Raw genomic sequence first — 15396 nt, forward strand, 5'->3', positions numbered from 1 at the left:
ATTCCTTAGCTATCTTCTCTCTCTCTATGTATCCCATAGCTATCTTCTCTCTATGTATCCCATAGCTATCTTCCCTCTCTCTATCTATCTGATAGCTATCTTCCCTCTCTCTATCCATCCTATAGCTAACTTCTCTATCTTTCCCATACCTATCTTCCCTCTCTCTGTCTATCCCATAGCTATCTTCCGTCTCTCTGTGTATCCCATAGCTATCTTCTCTCTCTATCTATCCCATAGCTATCTTCTCTCTCTATCTATCCCATACCTATCTTCCCTCTATCTATCCCATAGCTATCTTCCCTCTCTCTATCTATCCCATAGCTATCTTCCCTCTCTATCCATCCCATAGCTATCTTCTCTCTCTATCTATCCCATAGCTATCTTCCCTCTCTCTATCCATCCCATAGCTATCTTCTCTATCTATCCCATAGCTATCTTCTCTCTCTATCTATCCCATAGCTATCTTCTCTCTCTATCTATCCCATAACTATCTTCTCTATCTATCTATCCAATAGATATCTTCTCTCTATCTATCCCATATCTATCTTCTCTCTTTCTATCCCATAGCTATCTTCTCTCTATCTATCCCATAGCTATCTTCTCTCTATCTATCCCATAGCTATCTTCTATCTATTCCATAGCTATCTTCTTTCTCTATCCCATAGCTATCTTCCCTCTCTCTATCTATCCCATAGCTATCTTCCCTCTCTCTATCCATCCCATAGCTATCTTCCCTCTCTATCCATCCCATAGCTACCTTCTCTCTCTATCTATCCCATAGCTATCTTCCCTCTCTCTATCCATCCCATAGCTATCTTCTCTATCTATCCCATAGCTATCTTCTCTCTCTATCTATCCCATAGCTATCTTCTCTATCTATCTATCCAATAGCTATCTTCTCTCTATCTATCCCATAGCTATCTTCTCTCTTTCTATCCCATAGCTATCTTCTCTCTTTCTATCCCATAGCTATCTTCTCTCTATCTATCCCATAGCTATCTTCTATCTATTCCATAGCTATCTTCTTTCTCTATTCCATAGCTATCTTCTATCACATAGCTATCTTCTCTCTCTCTATCTATCCCATAGCTATCTTCCCTCTCTCTATCCATCTATCCCATAGCTATCTTCCCTCTCTCTATCCATCCCATAGCTATCATTTCTCTCTATCTTTCCCATAGCTATCTTCTCTATCTATCCCATAGCTATCATTTCTCTCTATCTTTCCCATAGCTATCTTCTCTATCCCATAGCTATCTTCCCTTTCTCTATCTATCTATCTATCTATCCCATAGCTATCTTCCCTCTCTCTATCCATCCCATAGCTATCTTCTCTCTATCTATCCCATAGCTATCTTCTCTCTCTCTATCTATCCCATAGCTATCTTCTCTCTATCTATTCCATAGCTATCTTCTCTCTCTATCTATCCCATAGCTATCTTCTCTCTCTCTATCCCATAGCTATCTTCTCTCTCTCTCTATCCCATAGCTATCTTCTCTCTCTCTATTCCATAGCTAGCTATCTTCTCTCTCTCTATCTATTCCATAGCTATCTTCTCTCTCTCTATCTATTCCATAGCTATCTTCTCTCTCTCTCTTTCTATCCCATAGCTATCTTCTCTCTCTCCATCTATTCCATAGCTATCTTCTCTCTCTATCCCATAGCTATCTTCTCTCTCTCTCTATCTCATAGCTATCTTCTCTCTCTGTCCCATAGGTATCTTCTCTCTTTCTATCCCATAGCTATCTTCTCTCTTTCTATCCCATAGCTATCTTCTCTCTCTCTATCTATCCCATAGCTGTCTTATCTCTATCTATTCCATAGCTATCTTCTCTCTCTCTATCCCTTAGCTATCTTCTCTATATATCCCATAGCTATCTTCTCTCTCTCTCTCTATCCCATAGCTATCTTCTCTCTCTCTCTATCCCATAGCTATCTTCTCTCTATCTATTCCTTAGCTATCTTCTCTCTCTCTATGTATCCCATAGCTATCTTCTCTCTATGTATCCCATAGCTATCTTCCCTCTCTCTATCTATCTGATAGCTATCTTCCCTCTCTCTATCCATCCTATAGCTAACTTCTCTATCTTTCCCATACCTATCTTCCCTCTCTCTGTCTATCCCATAGCTATCTTCCGTCTCTCTGTGTATCCCATAGCTATCTTCTCTCTCTATCTATCCCATAGCTATCTTCTCTCTCTATCTATCCCATACCTATCTTCCCTCTATCTATCCCATAGCTATCTTCCCTCTCTCTATCTATCCCATAGCTATCTTCTCTATCTATCTATCCAATAGATATCTTCTCTCTATCTATCCCATATCTATCTTCTCTCTATCTATCCCATATCTATCTTCTCTCTTTCTATCCCATAGCTATCTTCTCTCTATCTATCCCATAGCTATCTTCTCTCTATCTATCCCATAGCTATCTTCTATCTATTCCATAGCTATCTTCTTTCTCTATCCCATAGCTATCTTCCCTCTCTCTATCTATCCCATAGCTATCTTCCCTCTCTCTATCCATCCCATAGCTATCTTCTCTATCTATCCCATAGCTATCTTCTCTCTCTATCTATCCCATAGCTATCTTCTCTATCTATCTATCTATCCAATAGCTATCTTCTCTCTATCTATCCCATAGCTATCTTCTCTCTTTCTATCCCATAGCTATCTTCTCTCTATCTATCCCATAGCTATCTTCTATCTATTCCATAGCTATCTTCTTTCTCTATTCCATAGCTATCTTCTTTCTCTATTCCATAGCTATCTTCTCTCTATCACATAGCTATCTTCTCTCTCTCTATCTATCCCATAGCTATCTTCCCTCTCTCTATCCATCTATCCCATAGCTATCTTCCCTCTCTCTATCCATCCCATAGCTATCATTTCTCTCTATCTTTCCCATAGCTATCTTCTCTATCTATCCCATAGCTATCATTTCTCTCTATCTTTCCCATAGCTATCTTCTCTATCCCATAGCTATCTTCCCTTTCTCTATCTATCTATCCCATAGCTATCTTCCCTCTCTCTATCCATCCCATAGCTATCTTCTCTCTATCTATCCCATAGCTATCTTGTCTATCTATCTATCCAATAGCTATCTTCTCTCTATCTATCCATCTATCCCATAGCTATCTTCTCTCTCTCCATCTATTCCATAGCTATCTTCTCTCTCTATCCCATAGCTATCTTCTCTCTATCTATCCCATAGCTATCTTCTCTCTCTATCTATCCCATAGCTATCTTCTATCTATCCCATAGCTATCTTCTCTCTATCTATTCCATAGCTATCTTCTCTCTCTCTCTATCCCTTAGCTATCTTCTCTATCTATCCCATAGCTATCTTCTCTCTCTCTCTATCCCATAGCTATCTTCTCTCTCTCTCTATCCCATAGCTATCTTCTCTCTCTCTATCTATTCCACAGCTATCTTCTCTCTCTCTATGTATCCCATAGCTATCTTCCCTATCTCTATCTATCTATCTCATAGTTATCTTCCCTCTCTTTATCCATCCCATAGCTATCTTCTCTCTCTCTATCTATCCCATAGCTATCTTCTCTCTCTCTATCTATCCCATAGCTATCTTCTCTCTATCTATTCCATAGCTATCTTCTCTCTCTCTGTCTATCCCATAGTTATCTTCTCTCTCTATCTATCCCATAGCTATCTTCTCTCTCTCTATCCCATAGCTATCTTCTCTCTCTCTCTATCCCATAGCTATCTTCTCTCTATCTATTCCATAGCTATCGTCTCTCTCTCTATGTATCCCATAGCTATCTTCCCTATCTCTATCTATCTATCTCATAGCTATCTTCCCTCTCTCTATCCATCCCATAGCTATCTTCTCTCTATCTATCCCATAGCTATCTTCTCTCTCTCTATCTATCCCATAGCTATCTTCTCTCTATCTATTCCATAGCTTTCTCTATCTATCCCATAGCTATCTTCTCTCTCTCTCTATCCCATAGCTATCTTCTCTCTCTATTCCATAGCTAGCTATCTTCTCTCTCTATATCTATTCCATAGCTATCTTTTCTCTCTCTCTTTCTATCCCATAGCTATCTTCTCTCTCTCCATCTATTCCATAGCTATCTTCTCTCTCTATCCCATAGCTATCTTCTCTCTATCTATCCCATAGCTATCTTCTCTCTCTATCTATCCCATAGCTATCTTCTCTCTATCTATCCCATAGCTATCTTCTCTCTCTATCTATCCCATAGCTATCTTCTCTCTCTATCTATCCCATAGCTATCTTCTCTCTCTATCTATCCCATAGCTATCTTCTCTCTATCTATCCCATAGCTATCTTCTCTCTCTCTCTATCTATCCCATAGCTATCCTCTCTCTCTGTCCCATAGCTATCTTCTCTCTTTCTATCCCATAGCTATCTTCTCTCTATCTATCCCATAGCTATCTTCTCTCTCTCTATCTATCCCATAGCTATCTTCTCTCTATCTATTCCATAGCTATCTTCTCTCTCTCTCTATCCCATAGCTATCTTCTCTCTATCTATCCCATAGCTATCTTCTCTCTATCTATTCCATAGCTATCTTCTCTCTCTCTGTCTATCCCATAGCTATCTTCTCTATCTATCCCATAGCTATCTTCTCTCTCTCTTTATCCCATAGCTAGCTTCTCTCTCTCTCTCTATCCCATAGCTATCTTCTCTCTATCTATTCCATAACTATCTTCTCTCTCTCTATCTATCCCATAGCTATCTTCCCTATCTCTATCTATCTATCTCATAGCTATCTTCCCTCTCTCTATCCATCCCATAGCTATCTTTTCTCTATCTATCCCATAGCTATCTTCTCTCTCTCTATCTATCCCATAGCTATCTTCTCTCTATCTATTCCATAGCTATCTTCTCTCTCTATCTATCCCATAGCTATCTCCTCTCTCTCTCTATCCCATAGCTATCTTCTCTCTCTCTCTATCCCATAGCTATCTTCTCTCTCTCTATTCCATAGCTAGCTATCTTCTCTCTCTCTATCCCATAGCTATCTTCTCTCTCTCTTTTTATCCCATAGCTATCTTCTCTATCTATCCCATAACTATTTTCTCTCTCTCTATCCCATAGCTATCTTCCCTCTCTCTATCTATCCCATAGCTATCTTCTCTCTCTCTTTCTATCCCATAGCTATTTTCTCTCTCTCTATCCCATAGCTATCTTCTCTCTCTCTCTCTCTATCTATCTATCTATCCCATAGCTATCTTCCCTCTCTCTATCTATTCCATAGCTATCTTCTCTCTCTCTCTATCCCTTAGCTATCTTCTCTCTCTATCTATCCCATAGCTATCTTCTCTCTCTCTCTATCCCATAGCTATCTTCTCTCTCTCTCTATCCCATAGCTATCTTCTCTCTCTCTATCTATTCCACAGCTATCTTCTCTCTCTCTATGTATCCCATAGCTATCTTCCCTATCTCTATCTATCTATCTATCTCATAGTTATCTTCCCTCTCTTTATCCATCCCATAGCTATCTTCTCTCTCTCTATCTATCCCATAGCTATCTTCTCTCTCTCTATCTATCCCATAGCTATCTTCTCTCTATCTATTCCATAGCTATCTTCTCTCTCTCTGTCTATCCCATAGTTATCTTCTCTCTCTATCTATCCCATAGCTATCTTCTCTCTCTCTATCCCATAGCTATCTTCTCTCTCTCTCTATCCCATAGCTATCTTCTCTCTATCTATTCCATAGCTATCGTCTCTCTCTCTATGTATCCCATAGCTATCTTCCCTATCTCTATCTATCTATCTCATAGCTATCTTCCCTCTCTCTATCCATCCCATAGCTATCTTCTCTCTATCTATCCCATAGCTATCTTCTCTCTCTCTATCTATCCCATAGCTATCTTCTCTCTATCTATTCCATAGCTTTCTCTATCTATCCCATAGCTATCTTCTCTCTCTCTCTATCCCATAGCTATCTTCTCTCTCTATTCCATAGCTAGCTATCTTCTCTCTCTATATCTATTCCATAGCTATCTTTTCTCTCTCTCTTTCTATCCCATAGCTATCTTCTCTCTCTCCATCTATTCCATAGCTATCTTCTCTCTCTATCCCATAGCTATCTTCTCTCTATCTATCCCATAGCTATCTTCTCTCTCTATCTATCCCATAGCTATCTTCTCTCTCTATCTATCCCATAGCTATCTTCTCTCTCTATCTATCCCATAGCTATCTTCTCTCTATCTATCCCATAGCTATCTTCTCTCTCTCTCTATCTATCCCATAGCTATCCTCTCTCTCTGTCCCATAGCTATCTTCTCTCTTTCTATCCCATAGCTATCTTCTCTCTATCTATCCCATAGCTATCTTCTCTCTCTCTATCTATCCCATAGCTATCTTCTCTCTATCTATTCCATAGCTATCTTCTCTCTCTCTCTATCCCATAGCTATCTTCTCTCTATCTATCCCATAGCTATCTTCTCTCTATCTATTCCATAGCTATCTTCTCTCTCTCTGTCTATCCCATAGCTATCTTCTCTATCTATCCCATAGCTATCTTCTCTCTCTCTTTATCCCATAGCTAGCTTCTCTCTCTCTCTATCCCATAGCTATCTTCTCTCTATCTATTCCATAGCTATCTTCTCTCTCTCTATCTATCCCATAGCTATCTTCCCTATCTCTATCTATCTATCTCATAGCTATCTTCCCTCTCTCTATCCATCCCATAGCTATCTTTTCTCTATCTATCCCATAGCTATCTTCTCTCTCTCTATCTATCCCATAGCTATCTTCTCTCTATCTATTCCATAGCTATCTTCTCTCTCTATCTATCCCATAGCTATCTCCTCTCTCTCTCTATCCCATAGCTATCTTCTCTCTCTCTCTATCCCATAGCTATCTTCTCTCTCTCTATCCCATAGCTATCTTCTCTCTCTCTTTTTATCCCATAGCTATCTTCTCTATCTATCCCATAACTATTTTCTCTCTCTCTATCCCATAGCTATCTTCCCTCTCTCTATCTATCCCATAGCTATCTTCTCTCTCTCTTTCTATCCCATAGCTATTTTCTCTCTCTCTCTATCCCATAGCTATCTTCTCTCTCTCTCTCTCTATCTATCTATCTATCTATCTATCTATCCCATAGCTATCTTCTCTCTCTCTATCCTATAGCTATCTTCTCTCTCTCTATCCATCCCATAGCTATCTTCTCTATCTATCCCATAGCTATCTTCACTCCATCCCTGCTGATGACGGGCAGTGTCCTCTTCCTCGTCCCGGCCATACACTGCACTGAGGGCTGTTCTCAGGCTGTTGCTCTGGTTGCTTAGTAACTGGCCTCGCCTCATTCCAAACTCCTGTGTCAACATTGTGTCTCGCTCCGTCTGTTTGGCTTTCTAAATAAAGTTATTGAAAAGCTGCCTCTTCCAACATGGCGGCTCCCATTGCGCCCTTGGTTTCTTTGCGCTGTTTTTACCGGAGTTGGCAAAGATTCCAGTGCAATGTTCTGAGTGCTCAGCTGACACGTCGCCCGGTGCCCTGTCTATGGAGGACTGTGACGGGTGAGTGCTTTCGGCGTCATGCAGCCGTGCTGGCATAGGAGAGAGGGCTCAGCAGCCTGGAGACCATGAATGAGCGACCGAGAACGCGGAAACCAGAAAGTCTCTGTACTCTGTACCACGTGATAGTTAATGACTCAAGCTCCGCAGCGCCGCCGCCGGCAGAGGCTGGGAACACAGCTCTACTGCCACCGCACTATGTGAGCTCTGGTTACTGCGCTGCTCTTGTTTGTAAATAAAGCTTGTTGAAACACACAGATTGTGTTAGTGTTGCCCATAGCAACCGATTACAACTTTCATTTTCTCAGAGTGAATATGACCTTTATGATTGGATTAGGTGTCAGTGACAGCTCCAGAGCAGAGAGAATAAAGGGGATGAACCTAATGAAAACCTGTATGATAAGTGGACGTTTTGCCAGAGACCAGGTTTTTACTTTTCAAATTTGTTGCCATATTCATTTTCTTTTTCTGCAGCGCATTTGTCTGAAGATGACACGGCCTTGTAAGCAGTAGGGCAGAATAAACTCCGGTGTCCTCTGTGTGTAACTACTCGCTCATAATCACTGACGGTGTGCCGAGATCTCCAACGTGGCCAGGAACCAAAACACACAGGCTCCCATTCATCATTCACCGCTCATGATTCACCGCTCATCACTCACCACTCATCACTCACCACTCATCATTCACCACTCATCGCTTATCACTCATCATTCACCACTCATCGATTATCACTCATCATTCACCACTCATCATTCACCACTCATCATTCACCACTCACCACTCACTCACCACTCATCATTCACCACTCATCATTCACCACTCATCATTCACCACTCATCGCTTATCACTCATCATTCACCACTCATCGCTTATCACTCATCATTCACCACTCATCACTCATCACTTATCACACATCATTCACCGCTCATCATTCACCACTCATCATTCACCACTCATCATTCACCACTCATCATTCACCACTCATCGCTTATCACTCATCATTCACCACTCATCGATTATCACTCATCATTCACCACTCATCATTCACCACTCACTCACCACTCATCATTCACCACTCATCATTCACCACTCATCATTCACCACTCATCGCTTATCACTCATCATTCACCACTCATCGCTTATCACTCATCATTCACCACTTATCACTCATCACTTATCACACATCATTCACCGCTCATCATTCACCACTCATCGCTTATCACTCATCATTCACCACTCATCTTTCATCACTCATTGCTTATCACTCATCATTCACCACTCATCATTCATCACTCATTGCTTATCACTCATCATTCATCACTCATCATTCACCACTCATCATTCACCACTCATTGCTTATCACTCATCATTCACCACTCATCATTCACCACTCATCACTTATCACTTATCACTCATCATTCACCACTCATCATTCATCACTCATTGCTTAGCACTCATCATTCACCACTCATCATTCATCACTCATTGCTTAGCACTCATCATTCACCACTCATTGCTTATCACTCATCATTCATCACTCATCATTCACCACTCATCGCTTATCACTCATCATTCATCACTCATCATTCACCACTCATTGCTTATCATTCATCACTCATCATTCATCACTCATCACTCATCATTCACCACTCATTGCTTATCATTCATCACTCATCATTCATCACTCATCATTCATCACTCATCATTCATCACTCATCATTCATCATTCATCACTCATCATTGGCGGTTGTCTTTTTTGTCTTTTCTTTTTTAAGCTAGCAGATTATGTGCCTCATTTATCAAAATGGGTGCACAATGTTTAATAAATCTGCAAAATTCAAGGATGCTGTTTTTTTGCTCCTTTTCAGAGTACTAAGTCACGCAATCCTGTCCATAAGATGCTACACATTAGACCTCCGCAGTGCTTAAAAAAAAATAAAAAAAAATGACCCAGGTTTTGTACTTCAGTAAGGTATTGGAGAAGCCACAAATAATGCATTAGGCTAAAACATATGGCTAACCAATACTATGTGCATGATGCCACATACAGTTACTAATAGGGCTCGTGCTCACGACCGATTATATGGGACGAGTGTCATCCGTGGTTTTCACAGATAGCACCGGTACCCATGATATTTTATGGGGCTGTGCACATGTCCGATTCTTTTTCTTCGGTGTGAGGAAAAAGACTTGTCCGATTTTGATCCGAGTATCAGATCTAATTTGGCAATGCAAGTCTATGGGTCTGTGAAAAAATTGCACCACACTCCGATAACATCCAAGTGTAGTCCAATTTTTTTCACAGACTGACAGAATGGAGCTAGTGGAAAAGCTTTTGTTCACCTCTGAAATAATGATGCCACTGATCAAACTCTGATCGGAATAATCTGACCATTTTTCTAAGATGGAGAGGAAATAGTCGTGTGCACTTACCCTTAGGCTAGGATCACATGACCGATTTTCTCTCATTGGAGAAATCGGGCACTCTGATGAAACTCTGATCATAGTGTGATCAGAATGTGATCTGATTTTCACATGTGGAGAATAAAAAAAAAAATACTCCATTCTGTCAATCCGTGAAAATCACAGCATGCCCTCGGCCATTCACGTCTATAGGTTCATGGAAAAAAAATCGGGCCGTACTCGGAAGACATGGTGACAGTTAGTTAGATGTTAGTGGTCGTAATCATAGATACCTAAGCTCCTGTAATGCCCTGTACATGGAATAAGCAACATAGTGAATCAGAACAACTGTACTACATTTCTATTTGGAGGTATTTGCTAATATTATTAATATTATTACACCTACTACTTATTAGGATGGGATCTTGGAGATGGGAATACCCCTTTAACCTCTTCACAACCTTGGACGTATCCATGCGTCCAGGTTAGTAATTACTTACCGACCTTGGACGTATGGATACGTCCTGGCGCTTTTGCGTGCACAGAGGCTGTGCACGCACGATCGCTGCCAGGTGTTCAACTGATATGACAGCTGACACCCACCACACACCCACTAAATGCTGCTATCAATATCGATTGCGTCATGACGACATCCGGGTCACCTGTCCTCGAAAGCTTGTTAAACTATGCTCAGAGCATGATGTAAAAAGCTTGTGTGAGAGCAGAAGTGACAGTTTCTAAAGAAAATTGTAATAATATATATATATTTTTTTTTTAAAAAAGTGTTTTTATGTTAAAAAAAAGAAAAAGTACACATTTGGTATCGCCGCATCTGGAATGACCCGACTTATAAAACTGTCCCATTAGGCACCACATTCAGTGAACACTGTAAAAAAAAGAAAAACGGGGCAAAAAATGATGCTTTATCATCATACCACCGAACAAAAGGGGGAATAAAACGCATTCAAAAAGACAAATGTAAATAAATATGGTATCTATGAAAACATCATCTTGTCACTCAAAAACATCAGCGGAAAAATAGAAAAGTTATCGCTCTCAGAATAAAGCGATGCAATAATTATTTTTTCTATAAAATAGATTTTATTGTGTAAAAGCACCAAAACATAAAAAAAGCTTTAAATGTGATATCTCTGTAATCATACTGACCCGAAGAATAAAGCTACCTTATCAATTTTACCACACGCGGAACGACATTAAAAAAAATAAAATAAAATCCTAAATTGTTAGTTTGTTTATTCTACCTCCCAAAAATTGGAATAGAAAGCGATCAAAAAAGTCATGTGACCGAAAATGGTATCAATAAAACTCGTCCTGCAAAAATCAAGCCCTTACATGACTATCGGCCGAAATATGAAAAAATTATAGCTCTCAAAATATGAGGATGCAAAACCTTGTTTTTGCAATAAAAAGAGTCTTTGAGTGTGTGACTGCAACCAAGCAAAAAAAAAAGCAATATAAATCTGATATTGCTGTAATCGCACAGACCCGAAGAATAAAGGCGTCTAATCACTTATACCGCACGAGGAACTGCGTAAAAAATAAATAAAAACAATTCTTCACCTGCTGTTGATTTGTTCATTCTGCCTCCCAAAGATCGCAGTAAGACTCGGCTCACATTTATCCTGCGCTCTGCACTGAGCGCTTACACTGGGGTTTCCGTGTAAATCTATGAAATACGTGATTCAGACTAAACCCCTGGAGGAAGATTACCTATCATGAGGCAGATGGAGGCACTATGGATGCTGTCTGGCCTATGATCCGGCGGTGTCCGTCTTTTTAGACGAGCATAAAAATGCAGTCCGCCACAGTTTTGTGCACTTCTGAAAAGAAGGACACCGCTGAACAGAGGCCAGAGGAGTCCAGAGTAACTCTGCTGCCTAATTGTAGTGAATGGATCCCTCGGGGGATTCATCTAAATCACGGCACTCGTAGATTTAGATGGAAGCTCCAAAGTAAGTGCTCAGTGTAGAGCGCAGGATAAATGTGATCCCAAACGTTATGTAAAATGTTCCCAATAAAAGCTTCAACTTAATCCACAAAAAAGCAGGTCCCCACTTGGGTCCATCATCTGTTAATGGAAATATAGGGGGCTGCCATGTTACTGGTAGTACAAAGGCTCTGGAAAATGGCTCCTCGCCCCCCAAAAGAAATTCTACAAACTTGCGCTCCCAAATCCAAATGCCCCTCTCCCTTCTGAGCCCCAGTATGCCTAAATCACATTTAGGTGTCCACATGTTTGGCATTTCTGTAGCAATGAGAACCCGCCTACCGGTGCGTGTCTCCAGAAGCATGAGCTGGGTACTACAATGTACGGGCTCTACAATGGCAGTTTGCAATTTTCACTCAGCAACATCCACTGCTGCTTGTTTCTGGAAAACACTCATGGAGTCAAAATCTTCACTACACTTGTAGATAAATCTCCAAAGGGGTATAATTTCCAAAATGGGGTCACTTGAGGGTTATTCTGCTCTTCTAGTACTCAAGGGCTCTGTATATGGAGTCTGCAAACTTAGGTTCTCTGTATATGGAGTCCGCAAACTATTCTAGGAAAATCTGCTCTCCGTCCCTCCCGTGTCTTGCCGTATGGCTAAGCAGTACTGTAAAGCCACATATGGGATATTTCTAAATTCAGCAGAAATTGTGGGACAAATTTTGGTGCTCTATTTCCCAGTGTGAAAATGTAAAATCTGGGGCTAAAACATTTTGGTGATAAAAATGTAATTATTTTTTCTGCACTGCCCAATGGTATAAAATTCTATGAAACACACCTGTAGTGTGAATATGATCACTGCACCCCTAGATGACTTCATTGAGAGGTGTAGTTTGTAAAATGGGGTCACTTATGGGGGTTCTGCTGTTCTTGCACATCAGGGGCTCTGCCAAAGTGACATGACACCCTCAAACCAGTCTAGCAAAATCTGAACTCCAATATGGCGCCTCTTCCCCTCTGAGCTTTGCACTGTGCCTCAAAAGTAGTTTGCGATCAAATTTGGGGTATCAGTGTACTCGAGAGAAATTGCACAACAAATTTTGGGGTCCATTTTTTCCTGCTATCCTTGTGAAAATTAAAAAAAATTGGAGCTAAAACAACATTTTTCACAGATCAACGTAAAATTCTGTGAAGCACCTGTGAGTTCAAGGTGCTCGCCACACATCTACAGGGTGGGCCATTTATATGGATACACCTAAATTAAATGGGAATGGTTCGTGATATCAACTTCCTGTTTGTGGCACAGTAGTATATGGGAGGGGGAAAACTTTTCCAGATGGGTGGTGACCATGGCAGCCATTTTGAAGTTGGCCATTTTGGATCCAACTTTATTTTTTTCAATGGGAAGAGGGTCATGTGACACATCAAACTTATTGAGAATTTCATAAGAAAAACATTGGTGTTCTTGGTTTTAACGTAACTTTATTCTTTCATGAGTTTTTTACAAGTTTATGACCACTTATGAAATGTGTTCAAAGTGCTGCCCATTGTGTTGGATTGTCAATGCAACCCTCTTCTCCCACTCTCGACACACTGATAGCAACACCGCAGAAGAAATGCTAGCACAGGCTTCAAGTATCCGTTGTTTCAAATGCTGCACATCTGTGGCCATTCTGCATCAATGGAAACCTCAATGCCACTGGATATCTGAAATTGCTACATGATGATGTGTTGCCCTTTTTATGCACTGAAGATGATACGTTCCCTGAGTTTTTCCAACAAGATGGTACACCACCACATTATAGGTGTCAGGTCCGAGCATTCCTATATGAACAGTTTCCTGGAAAGTGGATTGGTCATCGTGGGCCAGTTGAATGGCCACCAGGGTCTGCCGATCTGACCACGTTAGATTTTTATCTTTGGGGTCATCTGAAGGCAATTGTCTATGCTGTTAACATATGAGATTTGCAGCATCTGAAACAATGGATACTGGAAGGCTGTGCTAGCATTTCTTCTGCGGTGTTGCTATCAGTGTGTCAAGAGTGGAAAAAGAGGGTTGCATTGACAATCCAACACAATGGGCAGCACTTTGAACACATTTTATAAGTGGTCATAAACTTGTAAAAAACTCATGATAGAATAAGCTTACGTTAAAACCAAGCACAGCATTGTTTTTCTTATGATCTTATGAAATTCTCAATAAGTTTGATGTGTCACATGACCCTCTTCCCATTGAAAAAAATAAAGTTGGATCCAAAATGGCCAACTTCAAAATGGCCGCCATGGTCACCACCCATCTGAAAAAGTTTTCCCCCTCCCATATACTAATGTGCCACAAACAGGAAGTTGATATCACCAACCATTCCCATTTAATTTAGGTGTATCCATATAAATGGCCCAACCTGAAGATAAATTCCTTAAGGGGTTAAGTCTCCAAGATAGTGTCTTTTGTGGGGCTTTTCCACTGTTTAGGCACATCAACAGCTCTCCAAACACGACATGACACCAGCAGACCATTCCATAAAAATCTGCGTTCCAAAACCTCACTCCTTCCTTTCTGAGCCCTGCCATGCGCCCAAACACTAGTTGTCCCCCATATATGGGGTATCTGCGTACTCAGGAGAAATTGCACAACAAATTTTGGGTTCCATTTTCTCCTGTTACCCTTGTGAAAATATAAAATTTGGGGTTAAAAGAACATTTTTGTTGGAAAAATGTGATTTTTTTTTCTTTTAGTTTTCACAATTTTACGTTATAAAATTCTGTGAAGCACCTTGGGGTTCAAAGTGCTCACCACACATCTAGATACATTCTTTGAGGGGTTAAGTTTCCAAAATGCTGTCACTTGCTGGGGGTTTCCACTGTTTAGGCACATCAGGGGCTCTCCAAACACGACATGGCTCCTTCCCTTCCGAGCCCTGCCGTGCGCTAAAACAGTAGTTTTCCTCCACATATGGGGTATCGGCTTGCTTAGGAGAAATTGCACAACAAATTTTGGGGTCCATTTTCTCCTCTTAACTTTGTGAAAATAAAAAAATGTGGGTCTAAATTAAATTTTTTACGAAAAAAGTTAAATGTTTATTTTTTACTTCCACATTCCTTTCATTCGTGTGAAGCACCTGAAGAGTTAATTAACTTCTTGAATGTGGGTTTGAGCACTCTGAGGGTTGCAGTTTTTAGAAAGCTGTCACTTTTTGGTATTTTGTGTAACATGACTCTCTGGTTTAAGGGCATAAAAATTAAGTTTGGAAATTGCGACATTTTCAAAATTTTTACCAAATTTCTGATATTTTCACAAATAAACGCAAGTCATATCAAACAAATTTTACCACTATCATTAAGTACGATATGCCATGAAAAAACAATCTCAGAATCTGGGATCCGTTGAAGCGTTTGAGTTTTTACCACATAAAGTGACACTGGTCAGAATTGTAAAATTTAGCCTGGTCATGAAGTTAAAAACAGGCTTGGGGGGGTAAAGGGGTTAACTCCCCTACATTCATGTCTTGGGTGCCCACATCCACATT

General features: G+C 40.4%; 1 protein-coding gene across 2 annotated transcripts in view; it reads left to right on the forward strand.

Moving 5' to 3' along the window:
* Positions 1–7353: 7353 nt before the first annotated feature.
* Positions 7354–15396, forward strand: part of AFG1L (AFG1 like ATPase) — a 130940-nt gene continuing 122897 nt past the window's right edge. For both annotated transcript variants that reach the window (XM_073675812.1, XM_073675813.1), the window contains exon 1: positions 7354–7518. In XM_073675812.1, the coding sequence (XP_073531913.1) occupies positions 7389–7518 (130 nt within the window). In that variant the 5' untranslated portion in view covers positions 7354–7388. The remainder of the gene's footprint in view (positions 7519–15396) is intronic.

This window comes from Phyllobates terribilis, unplaced genomic scaffold, assembly GCF_046119375.1.
Source record: "Phyllobates terribilis strain yellow unplaced genomic scaffold, ASM4611937v1 Scaffold_3__8_contigs__length_932513732, whole genome shotgun sequence".
Classification (NCBI taxonomy): Eukaryota; Metazoa; Chordata; class Amphibia; order Anura; family Dendrobatidae; genus Phyllobates; species Phyllobates terribilis.